The 27,778-nt window shown below is 49.3% G+C and overlaps 2 protein-coding genes across 3 annotated transcripts; both read left to right on the top strand.

Moving 5' to 3' along the window:
- Positions 1 to 198: 198 nt before the first annotated feature.
- On the top strand, positions 199 to 9,444 carry LOC128067569 (probable 2-ketogluconate reductase). Its single transcript, XM_052660605.1, has 5 exons — positions 199 to 580; positions 1,480 to 1,651; positions 3,085 to 3,263; positions 4,614 to 4,710; positions 9,288 to 9,444. Exons 1-5 carry the CDS (start codon positions 199 to 201, stop codon positions 9,442 to 9,444), a joined length of 987 nt encoding a protein of 328 aa, XP_052516565.1.
- A 2,385-nt stretch (positions 9,445 to 11,829) lies between these two features.
- Positions 11,830 to 26,280, top strand: RBFA (ribosome binding factor A). Of its 2 annotated transcripts, XM_052660296.1 has the most exons (8): positions 11,830 to 12,082; positions 14,684 to 14,726; positions 16,672 to 16,848; positions 17,326 to 17,438; positions 19,962 to 20,046; positions 22,570 to 22,643; positions 23,755 to 24,062; positions 24,306 to 26,280. In XM_052660296.1, exons 1-7 carry the CDS (start codon positions 11,958 to 11,960, stop codon positions 24,014 to 24,016), a joined length of 879 nt encoding a protein of 292 aa, XP_052516256.1. In that variant the 5' UTR covers positions 11,830 to 11,957; the 3' UTR covers positions 24,017 to 24,062; positions 24,306 to 26,280. The 2 variants fall into 2 exon arrangements, with proteins under 2 accessions (XP_052516256.1, XP_052516257.1); XM_052660297.1 differs by lacking the exons at positions 11,830 to 12,082; positions 14,684 to 14,726 and adding an exon at positions 16,074 to 16,442 and having other exon boundaries at positions 23,755 to 26,280.
- Positions 26,281 to 27,778: the final 1,498 nt, after the last annotated feature.

The following is a 27,778-nucleotide window of genomic DNA, read 5'->3' as shown; positions in this document are numbered from 1 at the left end:
AGGAACGTGGGCCTGATGGGGTGTTGGTACCTTCAGAGTCCTGGTCTGTTGTGGTTCAGACTTTACAGGAATTCATCCAGGAAATAATTCCAGTCTTATAGTTCAGAAAATCTAAAGAATAGTAGAAGAGCATACAGATTGTTCTCTTGGAAAAACTCTTCTCTGACAGTAGAAATTGTATCTGTCTTTCTGCAGGCCATGGGCGATCAGGACCTCCCTGGAGTTCTGGTGTCTGATCTTGAAGGACCACATGGTATATGTGAAGATCATGTTGAAGACCTGAAGAGACACTTTAATCTCATTACCATGCAAGACTTTTTGGAAAATAAAGCACAGCTGGGTCCCAAGATCCAAGCTGTGTATATCTGGGGTGGAAGGCCGGCCGTCAGCCAGGAGCTCCTGCACAGCCTGCCCTCCTTGAAGATCGTGGCCAGCGCAGGGGCAGGGCTGGACCACCTGGACCTGGGGCTCGTGGCCAGCTTTGGTGTGAAGGTGGCCAACACACCACATGCTGTCTCTAGCCCCACAGCAGACCTGGGGATGGCCTTGCTGCTTGCCGCAGCTCGGAGAGTCGTGGAAGGTAAACAGCCAGGAGATGTTGGTTTTCCAGGTTAGATGACAGATGTTTAATATCACACCTGGTAAAGCCCTGGTCTCTTCACACTGTGTCCGGGACTTGTGGCCCTGGGGTGGGAGCCAGTCTTGGTTGCTACAGCCTAGTGAGGGCCAGGCTCAGCACCTGCACATGTGCAGTCCACATGGTCTGTCTGGACACTGTCTTTTCCTCCACCACAGCCTACTCACTGTGCCATGGGGGTACCTGTACATGTGAGGTAATTTCAGCACCACTATGGAAACGTCCTGGGGTGGTCCATTGGCCAGTCAGCCTGCTACCCTGGGGTGAAGGCCCACACATGAGTAGGTGAGACCCCACCTCTTCACACACTGGACGTCACTGGGAGTGTTCTAGGAAGGACAGCTCAGCCATTCAGCACTTGGCCGTCATCCTGGTGGAGCTCTGGGGTGAAGGGGCTTGAGGAGAGGAGGCAAGAACCAGGCTGGTTCTCTTCTGATTGCTGGTTCACATGTGCACACTCACATACATGTACGCACTTGCATATGCACATAAGCCATATAAAAACACATATGCAGTCACATACACATACATGTAGTCACAAACGTACAGACACACACACCAGAACCAACAAATTTTAACCACAGATCCTCCCTTAATGTGAAAGAAGTTGCTCGTTTAAAGCATCATGCCAGGAGGCTTGGGTTTGTGATGTGGAAACTGCTGTCCGATCCATCCTTCTTCGTGCAGAAACATTTTGCTGTTGTATAGATGTGCCTGAGCACCCAGGGTCCACCTCGGGCTTCTTCCAGCCTCATCTCTCAGTCAGGAGGCCCCGTGAGGGCTGTGGGGATTCTGTGTGGGGCGCTGTCCACACTGCCCACTCTGCACCTTGTTTATTTTAGGTCATCAGCTGGCTGTTTCACCACATACAGAGAACTTTCCTACAGACTATATGGGTCAACAAGTGGCAGGGGCCACTCTGGGAATTATCGGCATGGGCAGCATTGGCTATAAGATTGCTCAAAGGGCCAGAGCATTTGAAATGAAGATTGTCTATCACAATAGGAAACGCAGGTAAAATTCAGAAAATGGACTTGAAATTAACTGAGCAGAACTTATATCATCACTGCCTTCAGTATGGCTTCGATATATTATTTCTCCATTTTATTCGATTCCATAATTCTGTCTCCGAAAAGCAGGGTCGATGATCAAAGAATGGATTGTAGCATTTTTATGATCCCCTAAAAATGTGGCAGGTAAACTTCTCTTCATGGAAGAGATTTCACCTGAGGAAAGAGATTTTGGTTCACCTACAGTTACGTGCTTTTTAAATTTGTAAACTGATTCTTTCTGACCATGAGAGATGCTGCCCACACTTTAATACACATAACACAAGGGCACAGGGTTTCCCCCAGCAGTGTTTGGTCTGAAACCGTCTTCCTCATACTCCATGAGCAGCATTTGGCCCAGTGCCCCGTCTTTTGATTATGTCTGAGACCTGCCTGTTTGCTCTCACTTCATTGATGGCTCCTGCCTACGCCCTGGCTTTTCTCACCTGCATTCCACTCCCCCAAGGGGCTGCGCTCTCTGTTCTTGAACGTCAGCCCATTTGCAGACCAGCCGGAGGAGGGCGCTGTTCAGAGCCTTTCAGTGGCTTCTGTTCCCTGGAATAGCTTTCTACTCACAGAGGCAGGGTGAGCTGGGAGACCTTACATCAGGACCACCCTCTTCAGTCTATGTGGACACTGGACAGTGGTGAGGCTTCAGTAGCCGTCACGGCTCCCAGCGTGGGGAGGGCTGATGCAGAGGCCAGGGCTCTTCGGGGACAGGCATGTGATATGAGCAGGGCCTTCACAGTGGCTGCGCATGCTGGCCGTTCCTTTCCTCCAGGTGGTCCCCTGGCCAAGATGTGTAGAAAGAATCCATATAGTTTTGTATTGCAGATTTGTAGGACAGGAGTGGCTACCAAGAACGCTGAGACCTCCTGGAGCTTGGCGTTTCTGTTGAGTAATCAGCTGCCTGGGGTGGGCAGAGCAGCTAGGATTGAACCCCAAACAGCACAAAAGCTGCCTGCACCAGAACCTTGGGTCCTTGCTCTCTGTTGAACACATGACACTCCTGACCCTCTCCCATTTTGTTGTTTTTTTTTTCTGGAGTTTCTGACATGTTTGCCCATATCCAGCAGTGTCTCATGTCACTGAAAGCGTGTCTGACACCATTGGCTGTACCAGCCTCTGGGGGCTCAGAGCTGAGTGAGAGAAAGCTCCTGTCCACAAGAGGCTTGCAGTCTGGTGTGAAATGCCATAGACACAGGGCTCAGAGCACCCAGAGGCACAGGTTTCCATGGGAAAGCCCTGAGCTCAGGGTCCAGCCACCTCTAAACCCACATGGAGTCTGGCCCCATGGGGGACATACTGAATCTGCAGCCCTCTCAGAAACTCCTTCCTGGGGCAAACGGATGAATTTCTAAGCACAGAACATGGTCTTCTCCCTTGTTCCCTTCATAGAAAATTGGAGGAGGAAGAAGCTGTTGGGGCCATTTACTGTGAGAGGCTGGATGACCTCCTTCAGTGGTCGGACTTTGTGATGTTGGCTGTGAGCCTGACGCCACACACCCAGGGCCTGATCGGGAAGCGGGAGCTGAGGTTAATGAAGCCCACCGCCATCCTCGTCAACATCGGCAGAGGTACCCACTCCAGCTGTATGTGGGCTGGAGGGCTGTGCAGGAGGACCCCCAGCCCTGGCCACTCTCTCAATATTTCCAGTCAACCTTTCCCTCAATGGTCTGAAAAATCCACTAGACTTGTGGGTGGTGCGTTAAAGGGATTATACTTTAGAGATATTTCTGATTTTTATCTTCACATCATTTTGAGTCTCAAATTAGTAACATAAAGAATGAGAATGCTGAACCTCTGTGGGAGTTTCATATCCCAGTGTGGGCATCTCCTTGGGAGGGCCATCACAATTTGACTTTCCACATGTTATCAAGCAAAAATTATGGGGATAAATTTTCTGAGCCTGTTTGGTTATTTGACATTTGCGTAGAGCTTTGTGTGTCTGTGTACAGGAAGCCATAGGTCCTGTGTTGTAACTAAGTTCTCTGGAGCATTTATAAAGGAGAAAACTGGGTCCTCAATGCTGGGGACATGAGCACATGTGAGGATTGGTGCTGGCATCACACTTCCCGGTGACTTGCCTTTGGGGTTGGGGGCCAGAGGACATGTGAGACTTGGCACTACCAGAAGCTACCTGGATCTCTCACCCGTAAAACCCAGATAATAGTGCTTGCCGTGAAATCCCACAGGGCCAAGCTAGTGCACTTGAAGGTCTCGAAAATTCATACCCTGTCGACAAGCAGGAAGGACCAGTGCATTATGTTCTTTTGGTGATGTCAGAGGTTGGAGACAAAGATTCTAGAAAAGCAAACACCCCAGGCAGGGCTTGGAGCTAGGTGTCTCCAGCAGCAGCACGCGCAGGCTGGGTGCTGTGTCTTGACCAGTGGGGCAGCCCAGCCCACCAGTGGGAAGGGGACTTCTCTGCTTGAGGGAAAGGGCCTCCTTCTCAGCTGCTGTTCAAGCAGGCTCTGCTATTTCACATTTGAAATGCAGTTATGGTTCATGTTTGTGCCTGCTTGGTTTTTTAGCATGCATATAAAACTATTATCCGGGGGCTGTTTCCTGGAATCCTCTGGTGGTTGGGAGGTGGTGTGGTGCAGCGGCAGGGCCCAGGCTCAGGGCCAGACAGACCTGGGCTCAGACCTGGGTGGGCGTGTTAGAAGCATATGACTTTGGCTGAGTATGTCACCTGTGAAATGAGTATTGTCTTCTGCTGGGTAGGCAGAGTCAGTGAGACAGCGTCTGTGAAGGGCTTAGTGCACTGCCTGGCACATGGCAGGCTCTCAGCGTCTGAGAACAGATTGGCAGAATGAAGTTCATGTGCTTTTTGTCAAACTTCCTACAAGATCAAGGTGTGTTTCAGGGTAACTAGAGAGCACTGCCTAACTTGGGCCTGCAGAGGAGGGGTCTCGTCCACCCAGGTCTGCTAGTTGATCAAGACGCCCTGGTGGAAGCTCTTCAGACCGGGCTCATTAAGGCGGCAGCGCTGGATGTGACATACCCAGAGCCCCTGCCCAGGTAAGGAAGCCAGACTGGATCTACGGTTCTCCCCCTCTGGGTGGGAGGTACCTTAGACAGCTGCTGCTTCTGGCTTCTGCAGCCACGTTGAACTGCCTGTTGCAATCACGTAGGTTCTTGGCCTTGGAACATGCCCCTGGTGACCCGTCCATTTCTGCAGTGGGTCAGGCCTCTGCTTCAGCACCTCCACAGACAGGGCACTTAGGGCACTGGGGACCCAGACCTCATGGATGGAGAGCGCACAGAATAGTCTTTCTCAGGTTGAGCCAAATAGTCCTTCCTTTACCCGTTGATCCTGGTTTGCCCTCTGGAGCATCAGAGGCTAACTTTGATTATTCTTCTCTTTACAAACCTTCAGATAACCACCACATTTCACCATAGTCTTTTTTTTTCTTTTGAGGCTAAATATCTTCATATCCTTTACTTGTAGCCTAAGTGATGTCCTTTCCAGACACGTTGTCCTTATTATTGCCTCCCAGTCCTTTGAAAATACACTGCTGAAGACTGCACACAGTATTCATGTTGTGGTCTGACCACTGCAGAGAAGTTACACAGAGGCTGTGTTAGCAGCATGTTTCCTCACAGCCTCACTACACCTTAACTCATTAAGTTTTTTAGTCAGTTAAAGTTGAAATTGTTATTTTCTCAAGTTTTTCTTTAAGTTTGAGTGTGGAATTTTACATTTATTTGCATTGAATTTCATTTGCTTGTATGTTTTGACCGTGTGATCCAGCCTAGTGGGACTGGCGTCTTGATTATCTTATTTATTTTGAATCTTGATGCTGTCATTTGTTAAACCAGCTATTCCTAACTTTGATTTCCATCCAGTAAGCAAATTGCTGTCAGATGAATGTTTTGACCAAATTTGATATCTAAGTTTATCAAGATTGGCCTTAGAAATTAGACATTTCTGAGAAAAACAATAATTTATTGAGAATAGTTTCTCAAAATGTGGTCTGGAGACCATTCTAAGGGGTCTATGAAGTCAAAACTATTTTTCTTTTTAAAGGTTTAATTGGCTTCATTAATAATTCATAATCAGCATCCTATCTAGAAAGAGACAGAAGTTTCCACATCAGAACTGTTTTTCTGATTCATAAGCAGTTGTTCATTTCCACTCATGTTTTCTCACAAGAGCACAGCAGGGTTTCCTCAGAATGTGTGATGACATCATCACTCAGTTAATGATGTGTATTACATTGTTTTCAGTTTTAATTTCTAATACAATAAATGTTGATAGACATAATCCTCATAAACACATGTTCTTTGGGGTTCTCAATTTTTAAGAGTATAAAGGCCAAGTAAGCAAGCCACTCAGTTCAGTCACTCAGTCACGTCTGACTCTTTGCAACCCCCATTGACTGTAGCACCCGAAGCTTCCCTGTCCACCACCAGCTACTCGAGCTTACTGAAACATCAACTTGGTGATGCCATCCAACCATCTCATCCTCTGTTGTCTCCTTCTCCTCCCACCTTCAGTCTTTCCCAGCATCAGGGTCTTTTCCAATGAGTCAGTTCTTCGCATCAGGTGGCCAAAATATTGGAGTTTCAGCTTCATCATCAGTCCTTCCAGTGAATATTCAGGACTGTTTTCCTTTAGGATTGACTGGTTTAATCACCTTGCAGTCCAAAGGACTCTCAAGAGTCTTCCCCAACACCATAGTTCAAAAGCATCAATTCTTTGGCACTTAGCTTTCTTTATGGTCCAGCTGTCACATCCATACACGACTACTGGAAAAATAATAGCTTTGACTAGACGGACCTTTGTCGGCAAAGTAATGTCTCTGCTTTTGAATATGCTGTCTAGGTTAGTCATAGCTTTTCTTCCAAGGAGCAAGCGTCTTTTAATTTCATGGCTGCAGTCACCATCTGCAGTGATTTTGGAGTGCAAGAAAATAAAGTCTGCCACTGTTTCCATTGTTTCCCCACCTGTTTGGCATGAAGTGATAGGACTGGATGTCATGAGCTTAGTTTTTTGAATGTTGAGCTTTAAGCCAACTTTTTTACTCTTCTCTTTCACTTTCATCAAGAGACTCTTTAGAAGAGAGCTGCTAATCTAGAACAAAAAATAATTTCAATATAAATAAAGAGGCATGAATATTTTAGACAGTGGCCAACTTACTCAAAACTGAGACATCATGCGATCACCCCTGTTGACTAACCTGCTAAAAAGAGCTTTTTCTCACAAGTCACAGGGCAAATCCCAGTGTTATATCCCAAAGCTTAGTTTATCCTAATAGGTGATGTACTCCCAGTGTCCCATGTGAAATCATTTTTGTTAAAGCTCTTTTGCCAAGATATTTATCAGATATGTTTGAGTTTTCATCTTTGTTTTTCAGGGAGACATTTTGATGCTGCTCACTGTGAGGAAAAAAAGTAGGAAATCCGGGGTTATTTAGTCATACTACATAAATGTTCTTTATTTTACAAAAGGATTCACTACAAATTATTTTAAGAAGTTTCATTTGCCAGTAGGGCCGGGGTCCCCAAGACTACCTTCCGTTTTAATGATTGGCTGGAAAGACCTGCAGAATGCAGAAAAGCTTTTATACTCACAGTTAACAGTTTATTACAGTGAAAAGACATAAGTTTAGAATCAGCAAAGGCAGAAAACTTCTAGAGTGGAGCCCAGGAGACCCAGGCCTGTCTTCCCAGAAGGGTTGTGTGGACAGTGCTTATACCTCCAGCAGTGATGCAGACAACACACATTCAGTATTTCCATCCAGGGAGGCTCACTGAGCCTTGTATCTGGGCTCAGTCATGTAGGCGTGGAGCACCCACTTGTCTGACTGACTTCTTAGACTCCAGCTCCTACAGAGGTCAAACTGATACAGACTGGCCACGAGTTCTAGGCAAACAAAAACAGCATTCACCACAAATTAAACCACTAGCAACAACTCTCTGACTTTGTCCAAGACCCCAAGTATCAGATACTCTTACCAGGCAGTAGGCTGAAGGGCTCATAGGTTATCTCCCAGAGGCCAGTCAAAGGCCAGCCTTGTCTTTGGAATGTGCAGGATTCAAGAACTCCAAACCTGCCTACGGAATCAGTTCTTAATCACACAGGCCACTCCTGTGGCCCTTCAGTTCAGTTCAGTCAGTTGTGTCTGACTCTTTGAGACCCCATGGACAGCAAGGCCCTTGGCCTAGGCTGTCTCACACCAAAATGATATTTATTTGAGTATTTACATTTATTACAGTATTTATATGACAGGTTCAGTAGTAGTATTGATATGACTATGCCTAACATTTGAAGGAGTTACTGTGGGGCAGGGATAAGATTTCAAGAAACAACTAATCCATTGTATTTTTGTAATTTTTGATTACTTGTTGCCCTGAACCTCTTCATCTACCACTATTTGTATGTTATGATGAACTCATGTAGCACTATTTAGTATATAAAGTTAGGTGATACTTAGTGAAATCCAGTAATTTCTCAGGCCAGTCATTTCCCATTGATCATCAATGTCAGTATTATCATCTGACTTACTTTCATGAGGTAGTTAAATCTTGCCAACAGTGCCAGTGTTACAGCATATTGCTATACATTCATGGTACAATGCAGCTTAATTACATAAGTCAGTAACAATTGCAGAGGTATTTGCTATGCCTTCTCAACACCAATGTCTCTTGCCTATACATTCAGATATTCTTATGGGCAGGTGTTGGGTTCCAAGTCAGTTGGGACAGAGTATCACCCTGTCTCACACCCTTGTACCTAGACTGTTTTCCATTGTGTGCTGTTATACAGTAGGGCCCACCTGCTTCACAGGGGTTAGACAAGTGTTTCAGAATAGTCCTATCCCTGCTAACTGTACCACAATGACTTACTTCAATCAGTCCTGGAGGTGAGGGTGGTTGGACTGCATTGGCATAAATTACAGGTGCCTGTAGAGAACTTCCATAGGTTTGGGGGTCCTTAAGTTCCCAAGGGCGTGCCCCTTGAGCCTCAGTAGCTATTGGGCCGGGGGTGGGAGGCGTGGGGGGTGGAATCACTGTAGCGTGGCTACTTTGGCCTCTGTCTGTATTAAAATAAAGAGGCTCTGTTGGTGACAGCACTTTTCCAATCCTGAGTTCTAATATTATCCATCATTATGCTCGAGTCTGCCTGACCCACTTCACTAAAACCTTATCTTTCCAGGCTGTCTCCCATTCTTTGCCTTCTTCCTGGAAGAGAGCTCCTTCTAACCTGCTAATCCTAGTTAAGAAATCTTTTCCCTCTGAATGCCATTCCCATTAAAGGTGCACTCATCTTGTCCCATCATGCCTGAATCAGCATCTGTCTCCCCAAGGCCCTCTCTTATCTTGCGGGTCACTATCATTTAATCCATCACTCATGTTCTGCAATTGTGAACTAATGGTGTGGGTGCAGTTAGGATATGTTATTTTACATCCAGAAACGTTGGGTCACCCAAACCAGGAATAGATGAGGAGTGATCATCTAGAGTACATCTAGGTACCATCTCAGTACACCATGAGGCCTCCCAAAGCCTTCTTCATCTCAGAGTGGGGATGTGAAGCCAGAATATGAAGTTAAACCAAATGACACTGTTTTCCTCCATTAATCTGTATTTCAGAGATCATCCTTTATTGAAGTTGAAGAACGTCACTCTGACACCTCACATGGGAAGTGCAACTCATCAAGCAAGACGACAGATAATGGAAAATTTGGTTGAAAGCATCCTAGCTTCTCTCAGTGGCCTTCCTATTCCTAACGAAGTGCTGCTTAAATAATTTATGTGAGTTAAGAGTTCAGTGGGATGGAAACAGCAGATTAAATGGGAAAGAAACACTTTTGTATACTTTGTTTGAGTCCATTATATAGATTGTATTAATACTTAGATGAAACACTTAACACTAGTCTTAATACTTATCACCTGTTGAAAGTTTGCTAAATGCCTTCCTCACGTGCCCGCCTCATCCTCAAGGCAGCTCTAAGAGGGAAGTTCTGTTACCATTCGTGATGAAACTGAGCGCAGGGAATTACTCGTCCACAGTCCAAAAGTCTGCACTCGGCCTATGGGTTTCCCAGTGAGTTGTGCTGCTTTCAGTCTTGATAAATTCTGGTAAATTGATTGGATTACATAGTCTTCCCTGACAGTCTAATCACTATTGTTTTAATCATTCAAAAAAAACCAAGGATAATTGGGCACCGTCTATGTGCCAAGTTCCCACTCAAGGGTTTACTTACTAGTGGGGGAGAACACCAAGCAGTGCCAGGAGGTCTGTGCTGAGCGGGAGCAAAGGAGCGGGGAGAGAGTGCCTAGAGCGGAATTACCAGGGGTGACCTCGAAGAGGGGTCTGGGGTGAGGATGCCTCCTTTCTGCAGCAGTTTGGAAGCTGTTTTTCTCCTCCACATGGACTGACGAGCAGGTGTCACAGGAAGGGAGCAAACGAATTAGTAGCATAGAGAGGAAGGAACTTGATCCTTCCTAGTTGTGCCAGCAGCAGGAGCTCTGCTTCAGGACGCCGGGTTTTCATTTAAATCACCTAGTGAGGACGGACCTTACTTCCCTGCTCCTCATTTGATATTCTGTACCCCGTCTCTGTTAGCTCCGTGCGTGTGCATAAAGTATTCCTCGCTCTGCAGTCTCCGTCTCCGGGTGTTTTGCGCGCTTCCCCAGCAGCAAAGCCCAGCTAACGCGGCACTTGTTGAAGAGCGGCGGCTTCGTGGCTCGCCAGCACCCAGCACATCCTGAAGTCCCGCCCCCGCTCCTCAGGTTACGTCGTGGCGCTCCGCTCCGCACCTTGATATCTGGCCCCACCCAAGGGCGCCCCGCCCAGCCTACGGTGCACGGTCCTCTGTCAGTCCCGGCCCGGCCCACTTCCCTAACGCCACGTGTACGCACACCCGTGCTCACTCGCAGTCCCACCCCTCCCCGCACGTGCCTCTGCTCGGCCGCCTCAGGGCCCGTCTATTTGTCCCTAGACACCGCCACGCCCTTTCGCCCCGCCCACAGTCTCCCGGCGATTCCCAGCATGCCCAGCACTTGGCCCAGAGCCGCTTCAAGGGTTCCCCTAACGCGTCTTCCAGCCCCCACGTCGCCTCAAAGCCTTACGTCGCTCCGCCCCGAGTGGCAACGCTCCACGTCTCCTTGGCAACGTCGGCGAGCCACGCCCTAGTCTATATAGCCCCGCCCTATACATCGCCCCGTCTCGCTTCGCTCCGCCCCACGTCTCCCCGACAATTTCACTCCACGACACGTCACAGTTAACGTCACCGCGTCCAGCGTCCCTTGCCAGAGTGTCTCCTTGGTAATATTGCCCCGCCCCCACACACATGCCCACCCCACTTCAGAACTCTTGTCTGGAAAATCCCATGGACAGAGGAGCCTGGTAGGCTGCGGTCCATGGGGTCGCGAAGAGTCGGACATGACTGAGCGACTTCCCTTTCCCTTTTCACTTTCATGCATTGGAGAAGGAAATGGCAACCCACTCCTGTGTTCTTGCCTGGAGAATCCCAGGGACGGGGGAGCCTGGTGGGCTGCCGTCTATGGGGTCACACAGAGTCGGACACGACTGAAGTGACTTAGCATACATCGCCCCTTCTCGCTTCGCCCCGCCCCACGCCTCCCCGTCAATTTCGCCCCACGACACGTCACAGTTAACGTCACAGCGTCCAGCGTTGCTTGCCTGAGTGTCTCCTTGGTAATGCTGCCCCGCCCACACACACGTCTGTCAACGTATCCCACCCCACACATCGCCCTGCCCAGCGTTGCTCGCCTGAGTGTCGCCTTGGCAACGTCGCCCCGCCCACGCCAGACACGTCAGCGTAGCCCCTCCCCACGCGTTACACCGCGTCTCTCTGCTCCACGCCTCCTTGGCAACGACGCCCCGCCGACTCCTCGTCAGTATAGCCCCGCCTATATTTCGCTCCGCCCGAGCGCGCCTCGCCCCGTCTCCTTGGCAACGGCACGCCGCCCACACCCACGCCCCTGTTAAAGTATCCTACCCCGCACACCGAACCGCTCAGCGTCGCTCCGCTTTGCGTCTCCTTGGCGACGTCACCCTGCCGACGCCGCGCAAGTGTAGCTCCGCCCCACACGTCGCCCCGCCTCGCTTCTCTCCGCTCTGCGTCTCCTTGGCAACGTTGCCCCGGCCACGTCTCGGTCACAACCTCGCCGCGTTTGTCTTCCTGCCCACATCTCCCCGCAAAGGTCGCCCCGTCTGGCTTTGCCCCGCCCCACGCCTGCTCGTCACCGTCGCCCCGCCTTGCGTCGCCATTTGTCCGTAGTCGCTGAGCAAACATGTGGGCCGCTCTCAGGGGGCGGCCGGGGCTCTACTTGGGGCTCCTGAGCGGTGCCCGCGGTCTGCACAGCTCACCTGTGTCCTGTGGCAAGAACCTGCTCAAGAAATTTGCTTCGAAAACCAAGTAATGTTCCCGAGTTGGGTGGAGGGCGTTGGGGCGGTGGCCCCGATGGGGTTCCTCAAGGGTGAGGCCTCCGCCTGGGCGCTAGTAGGCGCCCGAGCGCGCAGCCAAGTCTGAGCGCAGTCTCCGCGTGTGAAAGCCACCCGTCACGGCTGCCGTTTGCAGTTTTTCCTCCCTGCCTTTTTTCTTTACTTTGATATAGTTGTGATGATTTTAGGTCTGCTAAAAGCAAAGTGAGCTTTTAAAGCAAAGTGATGTTTACCTTCCACCGTGGGTCCGAGGTTCCAAATCCTCGGATTCAACCAACCTTGGATTGAAACTATTCAGAAGAAATTCCACGAAGTTTTAAAAAACACAACCTGAGCTTGCCTTGCTGGCAACTGTTTTGGTAGCATTTACATGGGATTAGGTATGGTAAGTAACCTAGCGATGACTTAGTGTGTCCAGGAGGATGCGCGGAGTTTGTGAGCAAACGCAACGCGTTGGGCATCCTCGAATTTTGGTGTTTGTGGGGTCTTAGAACCAGTTCCTTACAGACACCGAGGGATGGTGATTCTTACTATTAGAAGCTTTTTGTCGGGAGAGCGGTTTCATCACAGGGAAATAAGGAAAATACGTAAAAATTGCCTTTCCACATTAATGCTTTCTCTGTGAGCATTTTTTGAAGAATAAAAAAAAAATCAGGATAGTTTGCGTTGTACAAGAGATAAGTATAATAAATTATTGTGAATTTCCATATCATTTTGATTCTGTTGTAGATGTGTGTAAGTGTATATATGTATATGTTTTGTTTTTAAGAAGTTTTAGATTGGCGAAGATGAGTAGAGTTCCCATATGAGTACAGTTTCCCCTGTATTAGTCTTTTATGTTGGTGTGGCACATGTGTTAGAATGGATGAACCAGCACTGATTCATTATTATTAACTAATAACTTTCCTTCCTTTTCCCCTGTCCTTCTTCTGTTCCAGTATCCTATCCAGGGAAATCTTTTTAGATTCCTCTTCACAGTGTTAGTTTCTCCAGCTGTTGGTGCTTGATGACCCCCACAGTTTGAGGAGCACTGGTTAGATATTGGTAGAATGCCTCTCTTGTTGGTACTGGTGTGATGTTTTTCCCTTGATTATACTGGGGTTTTGGTTTGGGGGGAAGACGATACATGTAAACTGACGTTTTCATCACATCACACATATGAACACATACGTGATATCAACATGGTTTATCCCCGTTGATGTTGGTCTTGATCATTGACTGGGGTCCTTTGTGTCTGTCAAAGTTTATCCACGGTCAAGTTACCTCCCCTGCTCTGATTCCATACTGTCGTTTTGCGGGAAAGTTACTGTATGCCGCTCACACCTAAGGAGTAGTGTGAGTTAGGTTCATGAATTATTGAGACTTTCGATGGAACGTGTGTCTCTTTTAGTCCATTTGTTAATTCCTATCAGTATGCACCCATGGCTTAGAACCCATTACTACTTTTGCTCCAGTTGTTCCAGCTTTGGACCATTGGTAGCTCTTTAAGGTGGCTCCTATGTTCCTTTGACATGCCTCATTGTTAGGGGTTTTGAAGTAGTTTTTATCTATTTTATTTTATTTATTTATTGGTTGTGCTAGGTCTTTGTTGCTGCCCGCAGGCTTTCTCTAGTTGTGGGGAGAGGGGGCTACTCTCTAGCTGCGGTGAGCAGCTTCTCATTGCAGGCTCTAGGACGTGTGGGCTCAGTAGCTTAGTTGCTCTGTGGCATATGGGATCTTCCAGAATCAGGGATCAAACCCGTGTCCCCTGTGTTGGCAGGCAGATTCTTAGCCAGTAGACCACCAGGGAAATCCTTGAAGTAGTTTTTACATTTAAAGAAATTTATTAGCACTTCTTTACTTTATGGCGCTACAGAATGCCTCAGTGCTAGAACCAGCCACTTCTCCAAGGAGCTCTGTCTGGTTCCTTCACTGGACACTGGCATCAGAACCATGATCTGGAGCTGAGTATGTCATTGCTCCTGGGGTATTTGTCTTTTATACCCTTTCAGCTGACAAAGTGAAAACAATATGTGTTCAGGTTAAGCCAAGGGTATATGCTTATCTATAAATGTTTCTCCATGTCACCACCTGTAGCTGTAAGTAGTGGAACTTGAGTTCCTGCTGACCTCCATCTCTAATCTGCTGGTGCCCAGATGGTCCTCACCCCCTTCCCTTGCTTGTCTGCAGCAGTCAGGAGCCTGGCTCTCCTATTTGCCCTCTGCTAACCTAGCTGTCGATGTGTGACCGTGTCAGTTGTTAACCAGGTCCCAGGCAGCAGCTTTGTTGAGTAGGACAGTGCTGTCATGCATGTGGTAGGTGTGTTTTTAAGATCCCCTTTCTCCATCTTTGGGACTAGAAGTAGACTTTAGGTAAAACTTTGAGCTGAATTAAAACTGCCTCCTGTCTCTCCCCAAAAACCCATGCTGCTGTCAGGTGGATATCTAAATCTTTTAGAACCCCAGGAACTTAATGTGTATGTTCAGGCTTAGCCCTTTAGAAACAGCGATGATATCATAACCTACGGTTAGCATTTGTAACTGTTTCTTACCCAATTTGCCATTGTATCCAGAAGAGTTCTCACTTTCTCCCACAGGAAGAAGTTCTGGTATGAAGGTCCTTCCTTGGGCTCTCACTTGGTAAGTAGGAGGAGCAGTGACGAGCATTTTGGTATCTCAGAGGGCAGGAGGCCCTGCCTTGGGCAGCACTCCAGCTTGTGGTCCGTCTGCATCAGTACTGGAGGGGTGAGCCTGCATCACTGCTAACGTGGGGATTTGACCTTGAAAAACATTACAGCACGGTTTTCCAGAATGTCGTATCTGTTATCAGATTCTAACATGGTGACATCCATTCAGGTTGTGTGTGTGTAACACAGATATGTGTAGGTACGCAGGCACTCCTTGTGTTGCATTTGTTACTGTTTTTTTTATGGATTGAGGTCTGTGGTATCCCTGCTTTGTCAGGTCAGTGTCAGCATGTTTTAGCAATGAAGTGTTTTCAGTTTAAGGCATATATGTTTTCTTTAGATATATTGTTACTGCACGCTTAATAGACTACACTGTAGTGCAGACACAGCTTATATGCATCAGGAATCCAGAAAATTTGTGTGACTCACTGTATTGTGATATCTGCTTTATTGTAATAGTCTGGAGGGAACCTGCAGTGTCTCTGAAATACATTGCATGTGCATCCGGGAAGTGTACGTAACGAATGGTCCCTTTCAGAAAAACACACACTGTGCACTAGAAACCTGCTGCTTCACTGAGCACACTGAAGCCTCTGGCTGTGTGGATCACAGCCAGCTGTGAAAAATTCTTAGAAATGGGACCACCTGACCTCCTTCCTGCGAAATCTGCATGCATGTCAAGAAGCAGCAGTTAGAACCGGACATGGGATAACAAACTGGTTCCAAATTGGGAAAGGAGTACATCAAGGCTGTATATTGTCACCCTGCTTATTTAACTTACATGCAGAGTACATCATGTGAAATGCCACGCTGGATGAAGCACAAGCTGGAATCAAGATTTCCGGGAGAAATATCAATAACCTCAGATATGCAGGTGACACCGCCCTTATGGCAGGAAGCAAAGAGGAACTAAAGAGGCTCTTGATGAAACTGAAAGAGGAGAGTGAAAAAGCTGGCTTAAAACTCAACATTCAAAAAAAGATCACGGCAGCTGGTCCCATCGCTTTATGGCAAATAAATGGGGAAACAAAGGAAACAGTGGCAGACTTTATTTTCTTGCGCTCCAAAATCACTGCAGATGGTGACTGCAGCCGTGAAATTAAAGGACGCTTACTCCTTGGAAGAAAAGCTGTGATAAACCCAGACAGCATATTAAAAAGCAGAGACATTACTTTGCCGACAAAGGTCCGTCTAGTCAAAGCTATGGTTTTTCCAGTCGTCGTGTATGGATGTGAGAGTTGGACTATAAAGAAAGCTGAGGGGTGAAGAATTGATGCTTTTGAACTGTGGTGTTGGAGAAGACTCTTGAGAGTCCCTTGGACTGCAAGGAGATTAAACCAGTCCATCCTAAAGGAAATCAGTCTTAAGTATTAATTGAAAGGACTGAAGCTGGCGCTCCAATACTTTGGCCACGTGATGTGAAGAACTGACTCTTTGGAAAAGACCCTGATGGTGGGAAAGACTGAAGGCAGGAGGAGAAGGGGACAAGAGGAGGAGGTGGTTGGATGGCATCACTGACTCGATGTTTGAGTAAGCTTGAGGAGTTGGTAGTGGACAGGGAAGCTTGGCGTGCTGCAGTCCATGGGGGTTGCAGAGTCGGACACAACTGAGCAACTGAACTGATACTGGAAACCGCTGAATTGTACTTGTTAAGAGGGAGAATTTTATGGTATGTGGATTACATTTCACTGAGAATTTTTTTGGAAAAATATATGTACTTGGCCATACTTTTAATTTTGAAGGGATGCTAGGTAAAATCTAGACGGGTCCAGGTGTGTAAAATGAAGTATATGCTCATGAAAGCTAAGGTGGCTGAAGGTGACCCTCGTTGTCAGTAAGGTTCGCGTGTAGGTGTCATGTTGGCCTCTGTGTAATGTTGGCATTTCTTCTTGATGGAGACCCACAAGTCCTCCCAGTTGGAGTTCCTGACGAAGAGCACCTCTCGGAGAACCCGGAAGGAAGACCAGGTGCGCCTGCGGGCCCTGAACGGCCTCCTCTACAAAGCGCTCACAGACTTGCTGTGCACCCCTGAAGTGAGCCAGGAGTTGTGCGACCTGAACGTGGAGGTCTGCAAGGTAGCCACGGGACTTCACACCCCGGCAGGCGCCTCGTGCTTGGGAGAGGCAGGAGGGAGGCTCGGTGTGCGCCTTGAGGTATCGGGAGGAAGGCGTGGGGTCAGGCGCAGACAGCACCTGGTGCTCTGCCCGGGGTGAGGCGGGTCATCAGAGGAAGACCTGGCTCAGATGAGTGGTGGCCCGTGTGCCTTCCCCTCGGGGTAAGGACGGGGAGCTGGCTCCTGCCGGCTTCACCCTCAGGGTGGAGTGGGTTCACCCAGGGAGGGCAGAGGGCACTGAGGCGCTTCTGGGGTGGGGCGGGGTCTGGAGTCAGGTCAGGGCGCGGGGGGCGGCAGGGGCCTGGGGCCCTGGCGCTGGGTGCTGGTACTGGGGACGAAGCCAGGACTGCCCTTGGGTTAATGCCTATCTCCTGACCCCCTGTGTCCATGAGAGCCCAGGTGAACTGACAGTGATTTGGGGCGGGGGTGGGGGGCTCAGGTCTCTCTGACTTCAGACTTCTCTGCCTGCCGTGTCTTCTGGAGGGCCTCCCTCTCTGAGACTCAGAATGCACACACGGAGGCCGTCCTGCGGAGGAGTGCTGCGCACATGAGGTGAGCCGTCTGCCTGACCCTGCCTGCCGGCTGGTGTGTTCACCACTTTTGCTTTTAAGGAAAATTTGGGAAGTGTTTTCTTGAATTTCAGAGCAGTATTCACATCTTCATGTAAGCCCCAAGCCAGGTCAGTGGTTCTCTAAGTGGGGCCTGGTTCCCCAGGGACCCCTGAGGTCCTTTGTGGGGGGATGTTCATAAGATTAGAGCTGTTTTCATGGTGAGATATGGTTTTCCTTGCTCGCTGTGTGGACATTTGCACTGAGGATGTCCTGGTCGTCACTGTGGCATCAGCATGTACTCACGGTAATGAGCTGCCAGCTTCATTAAGAATACCCTTGGTGAATAAGCAGAAGTTACTCCCTTTATTAAACCTGACCCTTCAGCACATCTTTTTAGTATCTGTGGTAGAAAGTATGAAGTCCTGGTGGTTGTCTTGGAAAAATACTGTGGTTGCTGATTGTGACCCGGAATACACATTTTTCACTTGGAAGAACAAGTGAACCAACTATGGTTATTAAGATGTAGGAATTTGACAGACATTTTCTCCAAAGTGAGTAAAGTGAACCTGTCACTTCAAGAAAACAACTGACCATGTTTGACCAGTGATAAAATGCAAGCTTTCAGTGAAAATGAGAATTTTAGAAAGCCTGTACCCACTACCGTGAATTTGACAGCTTTGCAGTTTATAAGACCCTTTTGATGAGATTGGAGACGATCTATTGTAAAGTGCATCATCACTGTGAAAAATACCAATGTATGATGTTACAGAATCAACAATGGGGAAAGGTCAATTCAGAGGGCAAGAGGATCACAGGATTTTAATGTACAGAGAGTGACTTGTCCATCCATCTGGTTTCAGATTCCACATTGCAGCCTTAAATAAACTACTTTTGTTGAGATTCTGAGTAGCATCAGAGAACATCGACACCTTTCTGAAGGGCTGTTCACATACTCTTCCTTTTTCAGTTTCTGATCCGCGAGCTTACATTTCCCTCTTTTTTAAGCAAAAGAGTAGGACAGATTGAATGCAGATACAGAGGTGAGAATCTAGCTGGCTTCCATTATGCTGGGTTTCAAAGAAATTTGAAACCATGTAAGCAGTGTCACTCTTTTTAATCTCATTTAAAATACAGCTGTTACTTTAAATGAATTAATGAATACATATTTTTACATTTTTCAGCTTCATTTTCTAATGTGTTAAGTATTGATTAATGTAACCCACATAAATAAAAGGTCTTTGGTGTCCTCAGTAATTGTTAAGAGTATAAAGGGGGTTCTGAGACCAAAAATTGTGAGAACCACTGAGCTGGGTGGTAGGAAAAAAGTTACTCAGTTTTCTCCTCAGTCTTTAAAACGTGGCAAACCTCAGAACTGGGCTTTCTCCATGCTTCTCTCCTTTTTCCCTGGGCCTCCTGCCTCCCCTGAACGGCAGGCTTTCATTTTTCTGCGTAAAGTTTTATTTATTTTTGGCTGCTCTGGGTCTTCGATGCTGCACACGGGCTTTCTCCAGCTGTGGGGAGCGGGGGCAACTCTCGTCGCAGAGCACGGGCTCCGGAGCACAGGCTGCATAGTTGGGGCTCACGGGCTTAGTTGCCCCACGGGTGTGGGCTCTTCCTGGACCAGGGTTCTTGACCCCTGGACCTCAGGGAAGCCCCATGCTTCCTTTCTAGAAGGCGAGGGGGTAGATGCTGCGAGCAGGGTCCTGCGGGTCTGGTGTCCTTGCGTCAGCCGCTCTGCACCCCTCGCAGTGTCGTGGTCTCTGAAGCCAGGCATTAAAGAGTGGTCAGTCACTCTCAGGTTTTACATTTCACAGAAACAAGAAAACGAGAGATTTCCAACAAGTGTTGAGATAACAGCATCGTTTTCTGATTAGCTTTTAGGTAATCAGAAAAGTGGGGCTTCCTTGGTGGCTCAGTGGTAAAGAATCACCTGCAGTGCAGGAGACACGGGTTCGATCCCTGAGTCGGGAAGATCCCCTGGAGGAGGGCATGGCAACCCACTCCAGTGTTCTTGCCTGGAGAATCCCATGGACAGAGCGAATCCCTGGTGGGCTACAGTCCATGGGGTCGCACACAGTTGGAGACGACTGAAGCGACTCAGCAGCAGCAGCAATCAGAAAAGTCAGTTGAACAGAACGTTTCCCACCTCTTTGGACCACCAGGCTTCAGTGTAAAGGTCTCCGCGTGACTGGGTGCCAGCTCTGTCGCTGAGCAGCTGTGCTTGCATGTCCCAGCAGTGTGTTTTTGTGTCTGGCATCTGGTGGTGGGGGGCTGGAGGCCACCCTTCTGTGGTGCTGCTGCTGGTGGTGTGAATGGAGGGACAGGAAGCTGGCAGTGATGCCCGGCAGGCCATCCCAAGTTTTATACCCCTGTTGAAATGTGGCGGTTGGCTAAGGAAGACTTCATCTTTGAATACTGTGATGAACAAAACTCACGTCTCACCTCTTTGTGGGATGACATTTCTATTTCTGGCACCCCTCCGCCAGATGTCACCTCAGCTGCTCAGACCATATTTTCTCTCCAGGCATCTTCTGATGTCCCAGCAGACCCTGAGGAATGTGCCGCCTATAGTGTTTGTTCAGGACAAAAAATACGCAGCTGTGATGGAGGTAAGGCTTTTACATAATTGCCTCTTTACTGTGTCAACTTTTGTATGCGTAAAGCTTTACGTTGAAGTTTTAAATATTCAAAAGAATACTGTGTACAGATTTTAAAAGGTAATATTTGGAAAGGTACAAATGAAAAGTAGGGCTCCTGTGCCCCTGTCCTCAGCCTGGTTCCCCAGAGGAAGCCACATTGCATAGCTTTAATTTTTTGATGCTCGTCGGTATCACTGTCAAAACTACAACCCCATAGTTGTAGTTTGAGTATCACACTCAAAAACTGCAACCCTGTCTCTCGGTTCATAAACGTGACGCAGTCAGAGCTGCCCACTGAGTGTGCCGCCTCCTCTCGCTTCCCTGGGTTTCAGTCTGTCCGTGGTTACTTTACACCGTCAAGGCTGACACACTTACGTTCTGTCCTGGAACTGTCATTGTTTCATAGTTGTTTTCCTTGTTTTAAGTACAGGTTTTAGAGGTTAAAAACCTGTTAACGTACATGCAGTTTTCATCTGGTGGTAGTTCCTGGGTTATTGAGGTGTCTTACACCTTCACAGGTTCACTGAAGAAGCCTGCAGCGCTGCAGGAGGATTCGGTGGCGTGTTCAGTGTAAGACTAGGTAGTGCGTAGGTCCACAGAGGACAAAGATCCAGTTGTACATTGCTGTCTCATTTCTCATCATACAACCTATACTGGAAACATCATTTGGATAATAGCCTCGTGGGTGTGTGGTTTCCTCGCTAGAAGGGGAGCAGGAGTGAAGATGCAGAGCCGCTTGTCAGCCCAGGTGGGGTTTCGGCTGTGGTGTGCAGACCCCAGCAGGAGTCCCCATGCAGGGCTGTGGGAGGAGCCCAGCCTGTCTCGGAGGGTGGGCTCCCTGCTCTCACTGAACTGTGACTCGTCTCACTCTCTGTGGAGGAAGATTTCATAGTTGCAAGGTGCTCCCTGGCTGTGTAGGTTCCTTTCCAGAAAAGTCACTGGAGGGAGGGTATATGCTCCCACCTGTATGCTTGTGTATCTCTAGGGGGGCCTTTGTCCACTTCATGCCTGTCTGTTCTACCACACGTGCTCAAGGGAAGTGCTGAAGGGTCGGACACGAGCCACATGGTGATGGCGGGTCCTGCATGTGGAGCCATCAAGGGAAGGTCAGGCCATGGCTGGCCGCATTGCCCTGCACTCTGTCTCACTATAGTTAGGAGTAAAGGCTGGACCAGAGTGGGTTTCTGCTTTGGGCAGGTGACCGTCAAGGGCATGATCACTGCTTCCCCTGGCTAAGTCAGAACAGAGTTTTTCAGACTCTGTACATTTTTAAGATTTAAAATCATCCATTGGTAAGCAGCTTGGATAGGCACAGAAATTTGAAATTGGTTCTGGAAACTCTGAACTCTGAAACTTGGAGTCTTCTGTCAGTCAGTTTATTTCTAATATTGGTTGCAACAAAAGTCGCAAGTAGTTGCTACTGCTGCAGTTTGAACAGCTTACTTTGCGTTCTCAGGATAGAATGCAGTCTTCAGGTCACAGGTCTGGATGTTTGAAAGAGGCTGGGTAATCAGCTGTGTCCAAACTGAAATCTAGGTAGTTCGGCAAAACTACTGGTACTGCCAGTGATCACACTCAGGGTTGCCCAGCACTGGTGGTTCTGCCAGTGGGCACACTCAGGGGTGCTCAGCACCAGTGGTACTACTAGTGCTAACTCTCGGGGGTGTTCCACCCTGGTGGTCCTGCCAGTGTTCACACTCAGGGGTGCTCATTACTGGCGGTAGTACCAGTGGGCACACTCAGGTGCTCAGCACCATTGGCTATCAGGACTGTGAGTTAACTCCCAGTTTTAACTAAAGGAGGCCCATTTGTCCTCGAGGTAGCATCATCATCCTGTTCCTGGGTTTTCTGTGGACTGGTGGCCGGTTCTGCCTCTTCTCACCTTGTGGTGTTAATAGCGTCACTTGTTGGTGATGACTTCACGTGGATGTCGGGACCCCGTTGTGGGTCAGGCTGGCTGGGCTCGCACTGAAGTGGGAGGTCAGGCCTCAGTGCCCAGCCCGGGTGGGAGTACCTGGCGGCATCAGAGCAGGCAGATGAAGGTGGGGGCCCTCGCTGGGCCCTGCTGAGTATATCTCCAGCCTTGGCCCCGCACACCTCGCAGAGCTAGAGTCAAATGCCGGGCTTTGTGACTCCCACATAGCCACGTTTGCCTCAAGCAAATTCTGTGGCAAAATTGAAGCATTTTACAAAACCTCATTAGAAACCAGTGTCAGTAATTCAACTAATATTTAACTGGTTCCTTTGTAAATTTGACTAACATTTACATGCTTTAAGTACAGTCTTTTGAGAAGACTCGGTTCATTATCAGAACAAGTGTAACTAAGATTGCAGGCATGGGCAACGTCAGGGAGGGAGCCCTGTCACGCAGCCGGGCCCTGAGGTGGCCGTGGCTCTGGGCGGCCTGACGCTTGCAGTCCGCTGGCGCCCCGCTCAGGCACAGGCAGTGGAGAAGCACAGCTCTTCAGTAACCCATTGTCTGTTTCGTTTCAGATTGATCGGCTGCTGGCAATTGCTGATTTTGGACCCCGGGGTGAAAAAGAAGACTTTGTGCAAAGTGACTTCAGGTGGTGTCATGTGGACGTGTATCTCTGATGTGGGCACATGCAGCTATGGACGTGCTGGTTTCCACAACTGCTGCACAGTCCTGCCCGCCCCCAGCCCAGTGTAGCGGGAGTGGGCCCTGGTTTATGCCCTAGGGTCTTGACCTGAGGCCCAACGCAGGGTTGGCCCATGGCAGGCCACAGTGGCAGCCTGGCCGATTACCCAGCACCTTGGGGAGGCTCTCAGGAGGGCCTCCGGGCCCACTGGGAGTGCTGGGGCCTGGACGCTGAGTGCTGGTGGTTGCAGCTCACCCTCCCTGTTCCCTCGTGCATTATGTCGAGTGCCTGCTCCCAGCAGGCCTGCTCTAATGCTTGGGGAATGCTGTGAGTGGATGGCAGTGTCTTTGGAGCCTGCGTTTTGCTAGGAAGCAGTGAACATCAAGGTAGGCCTCTAAGAAGGTGACGTGAGGATTCCAGGTGAGGGAGCAGCTCCGCCGGATGTCTAGCCTGTGTCCTTAGATCATCTATCTGCGCATCACTTGGGCACCGTCAGGGCCTCAGGGGCCTGCAGGAGCCAGCCTGCCAGGGGGTGGGGGGCCACACGTGGACCCCTGAGCTAGGGCAGAAGCCTCGAGTGGCAGTGAGTCTCCAGTTCCAGCTCAGTGGGGAGCAGACCTGGGCGAGGCAGGTGGAGCGCCTGTGGGTGTGGAGCCCTTCCAGGTCTGAGAGTGAGGGGCGTGCTGTGGCCAGATTGGGGTTTTGAGAGGATTGCTCTGGTTTTGCCCTCAGAATGGACTTGTCTTCTCTTTTGGTTCATCAGGTAACTAAAGACCAGCTCCCCATGATTCTCTTTAACTAGCCTAGTGCCCTAGCCATGTTTAACTGGGAAGCACTGACACTTGATGTCAGCCCAGAATGTCTGCGTCAGGAGCATGGGGGCCTGAGCCACATACAGGCCCCGGGAGTGCTGGTTAAGAAGTGCTGGACCGGAGACTGCTGGACCAAAGCCCGCTTTGTGCTGGCTCCACAGCCCCACTGGAGAGGTGGCGGCACAGTGTGTGGGCAGGGGGCTGATGGAGTGTTTGTATGCCATGTGGTATTTGTGCCCGGCGTGACAACTCCCCTTCTCCTCCAGTGACCCCGAGGCCCTGGACGCTGCTTCACCAAGTGATACCCTGGGCCCTGCTGCACACTTGAACCTGTGTGGGATTGACCATGAGGCACTCAACAAGCAGATCCTGGAGTACAAGAGGAAGAGAGACCGAGGGCATGGGAGCACGGACCCCCTGTGGCCAGAGCACATGGCTGACCTGACGAAGCAGATGAGGAGGAGGAAGGCTAAGCCCCATGTGGACGATGACCTCTCTCCCAAGAACTATCTGCAGGGTGGGGAGTGACAAGCCCCTGGATGATCGAGGGGCCTCCTGAGGAGTGCGCCCCAGGGTACGAGTGGGGCTCCAAGAAGCAGAGCAGGAACTGAGTTGGAGAGAAAGGACCAGGAGGCAGTGGATCGTGACCTGGCTCCGGGCGCGTGTGCACTGTGGGTGCCGTCTGCACCCTTTGTGCTGTGTTGCAGGGGAGGCCTGTGGGAAGGGTGTAAAACCCTCTTGGTGTATGGCGAGCAGTCAGGCTTCCTTATTTGGGATCCACGTGTGCACGTTTGCTCACTCACTGGTTTCTCCACAGCCCCCAGATCTGTGGCTGCCGTGCTCCCCTGGTCTTCCTGGACGTGCAGACATGTGGACACTTGAGTCCTGGGATGCACACGTGGCCTCTGTTCACAGAGGTGCTGCTTTGCCTGCTTCGTTCACCTTGTACTGTAAATGGCTGTCCTCTCCGCAGTCAGGTTAGCGCCATATTAGTGCCTTTTGATGGAGATGTCAGTCCTGGCCCTGAGTTGCTGACGAGTTTTTCTGAATGTGAGATTCTGTTCTGACTTCCAAACAGAGTGCGTGTGTTAGATGAGCCTCGTTAGGAAATAACCATCTGAGTCTGACACAGAGAATGTGTCCTAAACTTGGGGCGTCTCGACTCACCAGGTGTCAGCCTTGAAGTACTGAAAATGCTACCAACCTAGTTCAGATGATTGGAGAAGGGTTCCTGCTGAGATACAGAAGAGACGTTTGTAGCACGGCTTTCAGGGTGTGTGATCCCCCTTCTCATAACATCTCTTGGGAAGGTTGCCCATATCCCAGCAGCAGTGGTGTGGCCTGGATGCTCCGTTCCCTGTCGGCACCTGGGACGAGGTGCAGTGCCCGGCAGGGATGCGGCCCCTGCTGGAGGGCCAGCAAGTGTCCTGGGACACCGGCCAGCCACGTGCGTACCCTCTCTGGGCACATGGCCGTGCGGCTGGTGCGTGTGGTGCCTTGGAGGGGTGCGGGTACCTGTGTGGGTGTTTCCTTAGGAAGGTGGGTGCTCACACAGCCTCTTGTCCAGACCAGAGATGTCCAGAAGGAGGACTGGCCAGTGTGAGGATGTGCACGGGACCTGCGCTGACGGGTGGTGTGGCGCATGTGGGAGCGCCCGCCTCGAAGGACTGGGGGTGCCTCCGGGGTGTTTCTGGTGCTCCTGTCTTGCCAGGCTGGAACCAGAGCTCACACACGTGCCCTCGGAGGCTGGAGAAATGCCGTCTCAGTTCTACCTGAAAGTTCATGGTGCTGCTGTAGCCTTCATGTTGAAGGAAAGCTGTGTCGTCTTCTGTAGCTTCCGTTGGGAGGAAGCCCTGCCCTGCAGCAGAGACAGCCCCAAACTGGCCACGACCAGCGGGATGGCAGCAAGCTTCCCTAGACCTCAGGGCACTTTCCCTTTGTAGTCCTCCCATCTCTCACACTCACACACATTGAGACACACACTCAACACAGTGTCTCAGTGTGAGAACGTGCACGCGCACACACGTACCTCTACACCTTCCCTTTGTAGTCCTCCCAACTCTCATACAGACTCATATACACTCAGACACACACACAGCACAGTGTCTCAGTGTGAGAGCACACACATGCACACACACACCCCTTCCCTTTGTAGCCCACCCAGCTGACACTCAGTGCAGTGTCTCAGTGCAAGGCTCTTGGTAGCCTTCCGGCCGCTGGGCCCTGAGTCTTGGTGAGAGGAATCTTGCTGTCTTCCCTCCTAGAACAGCCATGTACGGTGTCAGGACCGATTCTGAGCCCCAGGTGCAGAGGGCAGAAGGGAGGTGCTGTCACATTCCCCGGGGATGGCAGCTCCGGGTGCCCACGGACTCTCCTCTAGTAGCATCCCAGCAGCAGCAGCCTGGACTCCACTTTCCCTAGAAAACAGCTCTGTCTAACCAGGAGCTTCGCTAAACCTGCTGTGTGAGCAGCAGCTCTTGAGTTAGCCATTCAGTGTTTGACTTTACCCTCTGAAGTGCATGCAGGTAGTCTCACCAGTGTTTGAAGACCTCAGAGTTTTCAGTAGCTGAAGGAAAAACTTGCACCCTACACTATTTCATTTAGCTCTGCATATCGGTTCCCAGTTTTATAGAATGCAGGTCCCTGCCGCATTGTCTTCATTTTCAAACTGACTTATGCATAGCACCTCTCAACATGAACTGTGACATTATTAGATCCAGCTTATTAAAGTAAGCTGCTCTGCGAAGAATATGTACGGAAGGAACTCTGAAATGTTCAATAAAGTCTCTTCACTCAGCCCCAAACATAAAATCCCCTGTCTCCACTCTGCAGATGGTCCATGAACTGACTTTGGAGAAGCGCTTGATGTGGGTTCTGCAGACGTGAGTCGGTGAAGTGCAGTGGGGAGAGGCTCCTGTAGGTGACGCGTGTTCTGGGTGGGCTGAGAGCTGCATGAAGAGCAACCAAACGTCATCACGGTCGGCATGGTGGTGGCGTTCGTGTTGTGTAGACTGGTCCTTCCGTTTCCAGAAGTTGAGCTCCTGATGTTGGTCCCTGCTCAGACCCATGACTTGCAAACTGGCTTGCAGGCTGGATGCCTGTGTCACACGTTACTGGGACCAAGGAGGCTCGGGAGGAGTCACTGTCCCCATCTGGCTCCCATGCTCAACTACTGGGTCTTCAAAGCAGATTACATCAGATACACATGAATCTTGGTCACAAGCCACCAGTAGTGGGGTGTGGGTGTTTTAGTGACCAGAAAAGCAAAAGTGGAGGAAGAACCACTGAGACGTGAGGAAAGTCCTTGTGAAATCCTGCCTGAATTCTAGATGTAACTGTCAAAGCCTGGCAGGGCTATCCATGTAACAGAGCTCATAATAGTATGCTAACTATTCTCCCCCCAAAATGAGGAGAGAACACTTATCACATTATTCTAGAAGGCCAGTATAACTCCAACACCAAAGCCACACACATACGACAAAGAAAAGTGAAATCCAGTATGCTTTATGAGCATTGATGTGAAAATCATCAACAGAATACTAGCAAACAGGATTCAATAGCATATCAAGAGGATTAAACACCATGACCAAGTGGGATGTATCCCTGAAATGCAAAAGTTCAACACACGAAAGTCATCAGTGTTACATGCCACATCAACAAAATGATCGGAAAAACCACGTAATCTCAAATGATGCAAAAAAAAAAAAATTCAACACCTGTCATGAAAAAACACTCAACCAAATAGGAATGGAAGGAGACTGCCTTAATATAAAATCTATATTAGAAAATCCATAGCAAACAATACCCAGTGGTAAAAGACTGAAAGCTTTTCATCTAAGGTCAGCAGCAAGACCAAGATGCCTGCCTGTTTAAACCGTTTCTATTCAACATAGTCCTGAAAGTTCCAGCCAGAGAAATTAGGCAGCGAAAAGAAAAGGCCTACAAATTAGAGAGGGAAAAGTAAATAGTCTGTTTGCAGATGATATGGTGTTATACATAGACTATCTTAAAGATACCACACCAAAGAAAAGCTGTTAGATCTAATAAATGAGCCCTGCAAAGCTCATTTAAGATTAAGTCAGCACACAAAAAGCTGTGACGTTTCTATACATCAGCAATGAGTGATCTGAAAGTGATTACAGGGTATTCCCTGACAGTCTAGTGGTTAGGACTCTGCACTTTTGCTGCTGGGGCCTAGGTTCAATCCATGGTTGGAGAACTAAGATCCCAGAAGCCATATGGTATGGCAAAACAACAACCACCCAAGACCTGATATTGCAATAATATTTA

This window comes from Budorcas taxicolor, chromosome 22 (genome assembly GCF_023091745.1).
Source record: "Budorcas taxicolor isolate Tak-1 chromosome 22, Takin1.1, whole genome shotgun sequence".
NCBI classification, from domain to species: Eukaryota; Metazoa; Chordata; class Mammalia; order Artiodactyla; family Bovidae; genus Budorcas; species Budorcas taxicolor.
This window is presented reverse-complemented; position numbering and strand designations above follow the sequence as displayed.

Coding starts and splice junctions, on each gene's coding strand:
- LOC128067569 (XM_052660605.1), top strand. CDS start 199: ATGGGCGATCAGGACCTCCCTGGAGTTCTGGTGTCTGATCTTGAAGGA. Junction 1,652..3,084: donor TATCACAATAGGAAACGCAG/GTAAAATTCAGA, acceptor TTCCCTTCATAG/AAAATTGGAGGAGGAAGAAG. Junction 3,264..4,613: donor CCTCGTCAACATCGGCAGAG/GTACCCACTCCA, acceptor TCGTCCACCCAG/GTCTGCTAGTTGATCAAGAC.
- RBFA (XM_052660296.1), top strand. CDS start 11,958: ATGTGGGCCGCTCTCAGGGGGCGGCCGGGGCTCTACTTGGGGCTCCTG. Junction 17,439..19,961: donor AGGAGTGCTGCGCACATGAG/GTGAGCCGTCTG, acceptor TTTTCTCTCCAG/GCATCTTCTGATGTCCCAGC. Junction 20,047..22,569: donor AATACGCAGCTGTGATGGAG/GTAAGGCTTTTA, acceptor GTTTCGTTTCAG/ATTGATCGGCTGCTGGCAAT.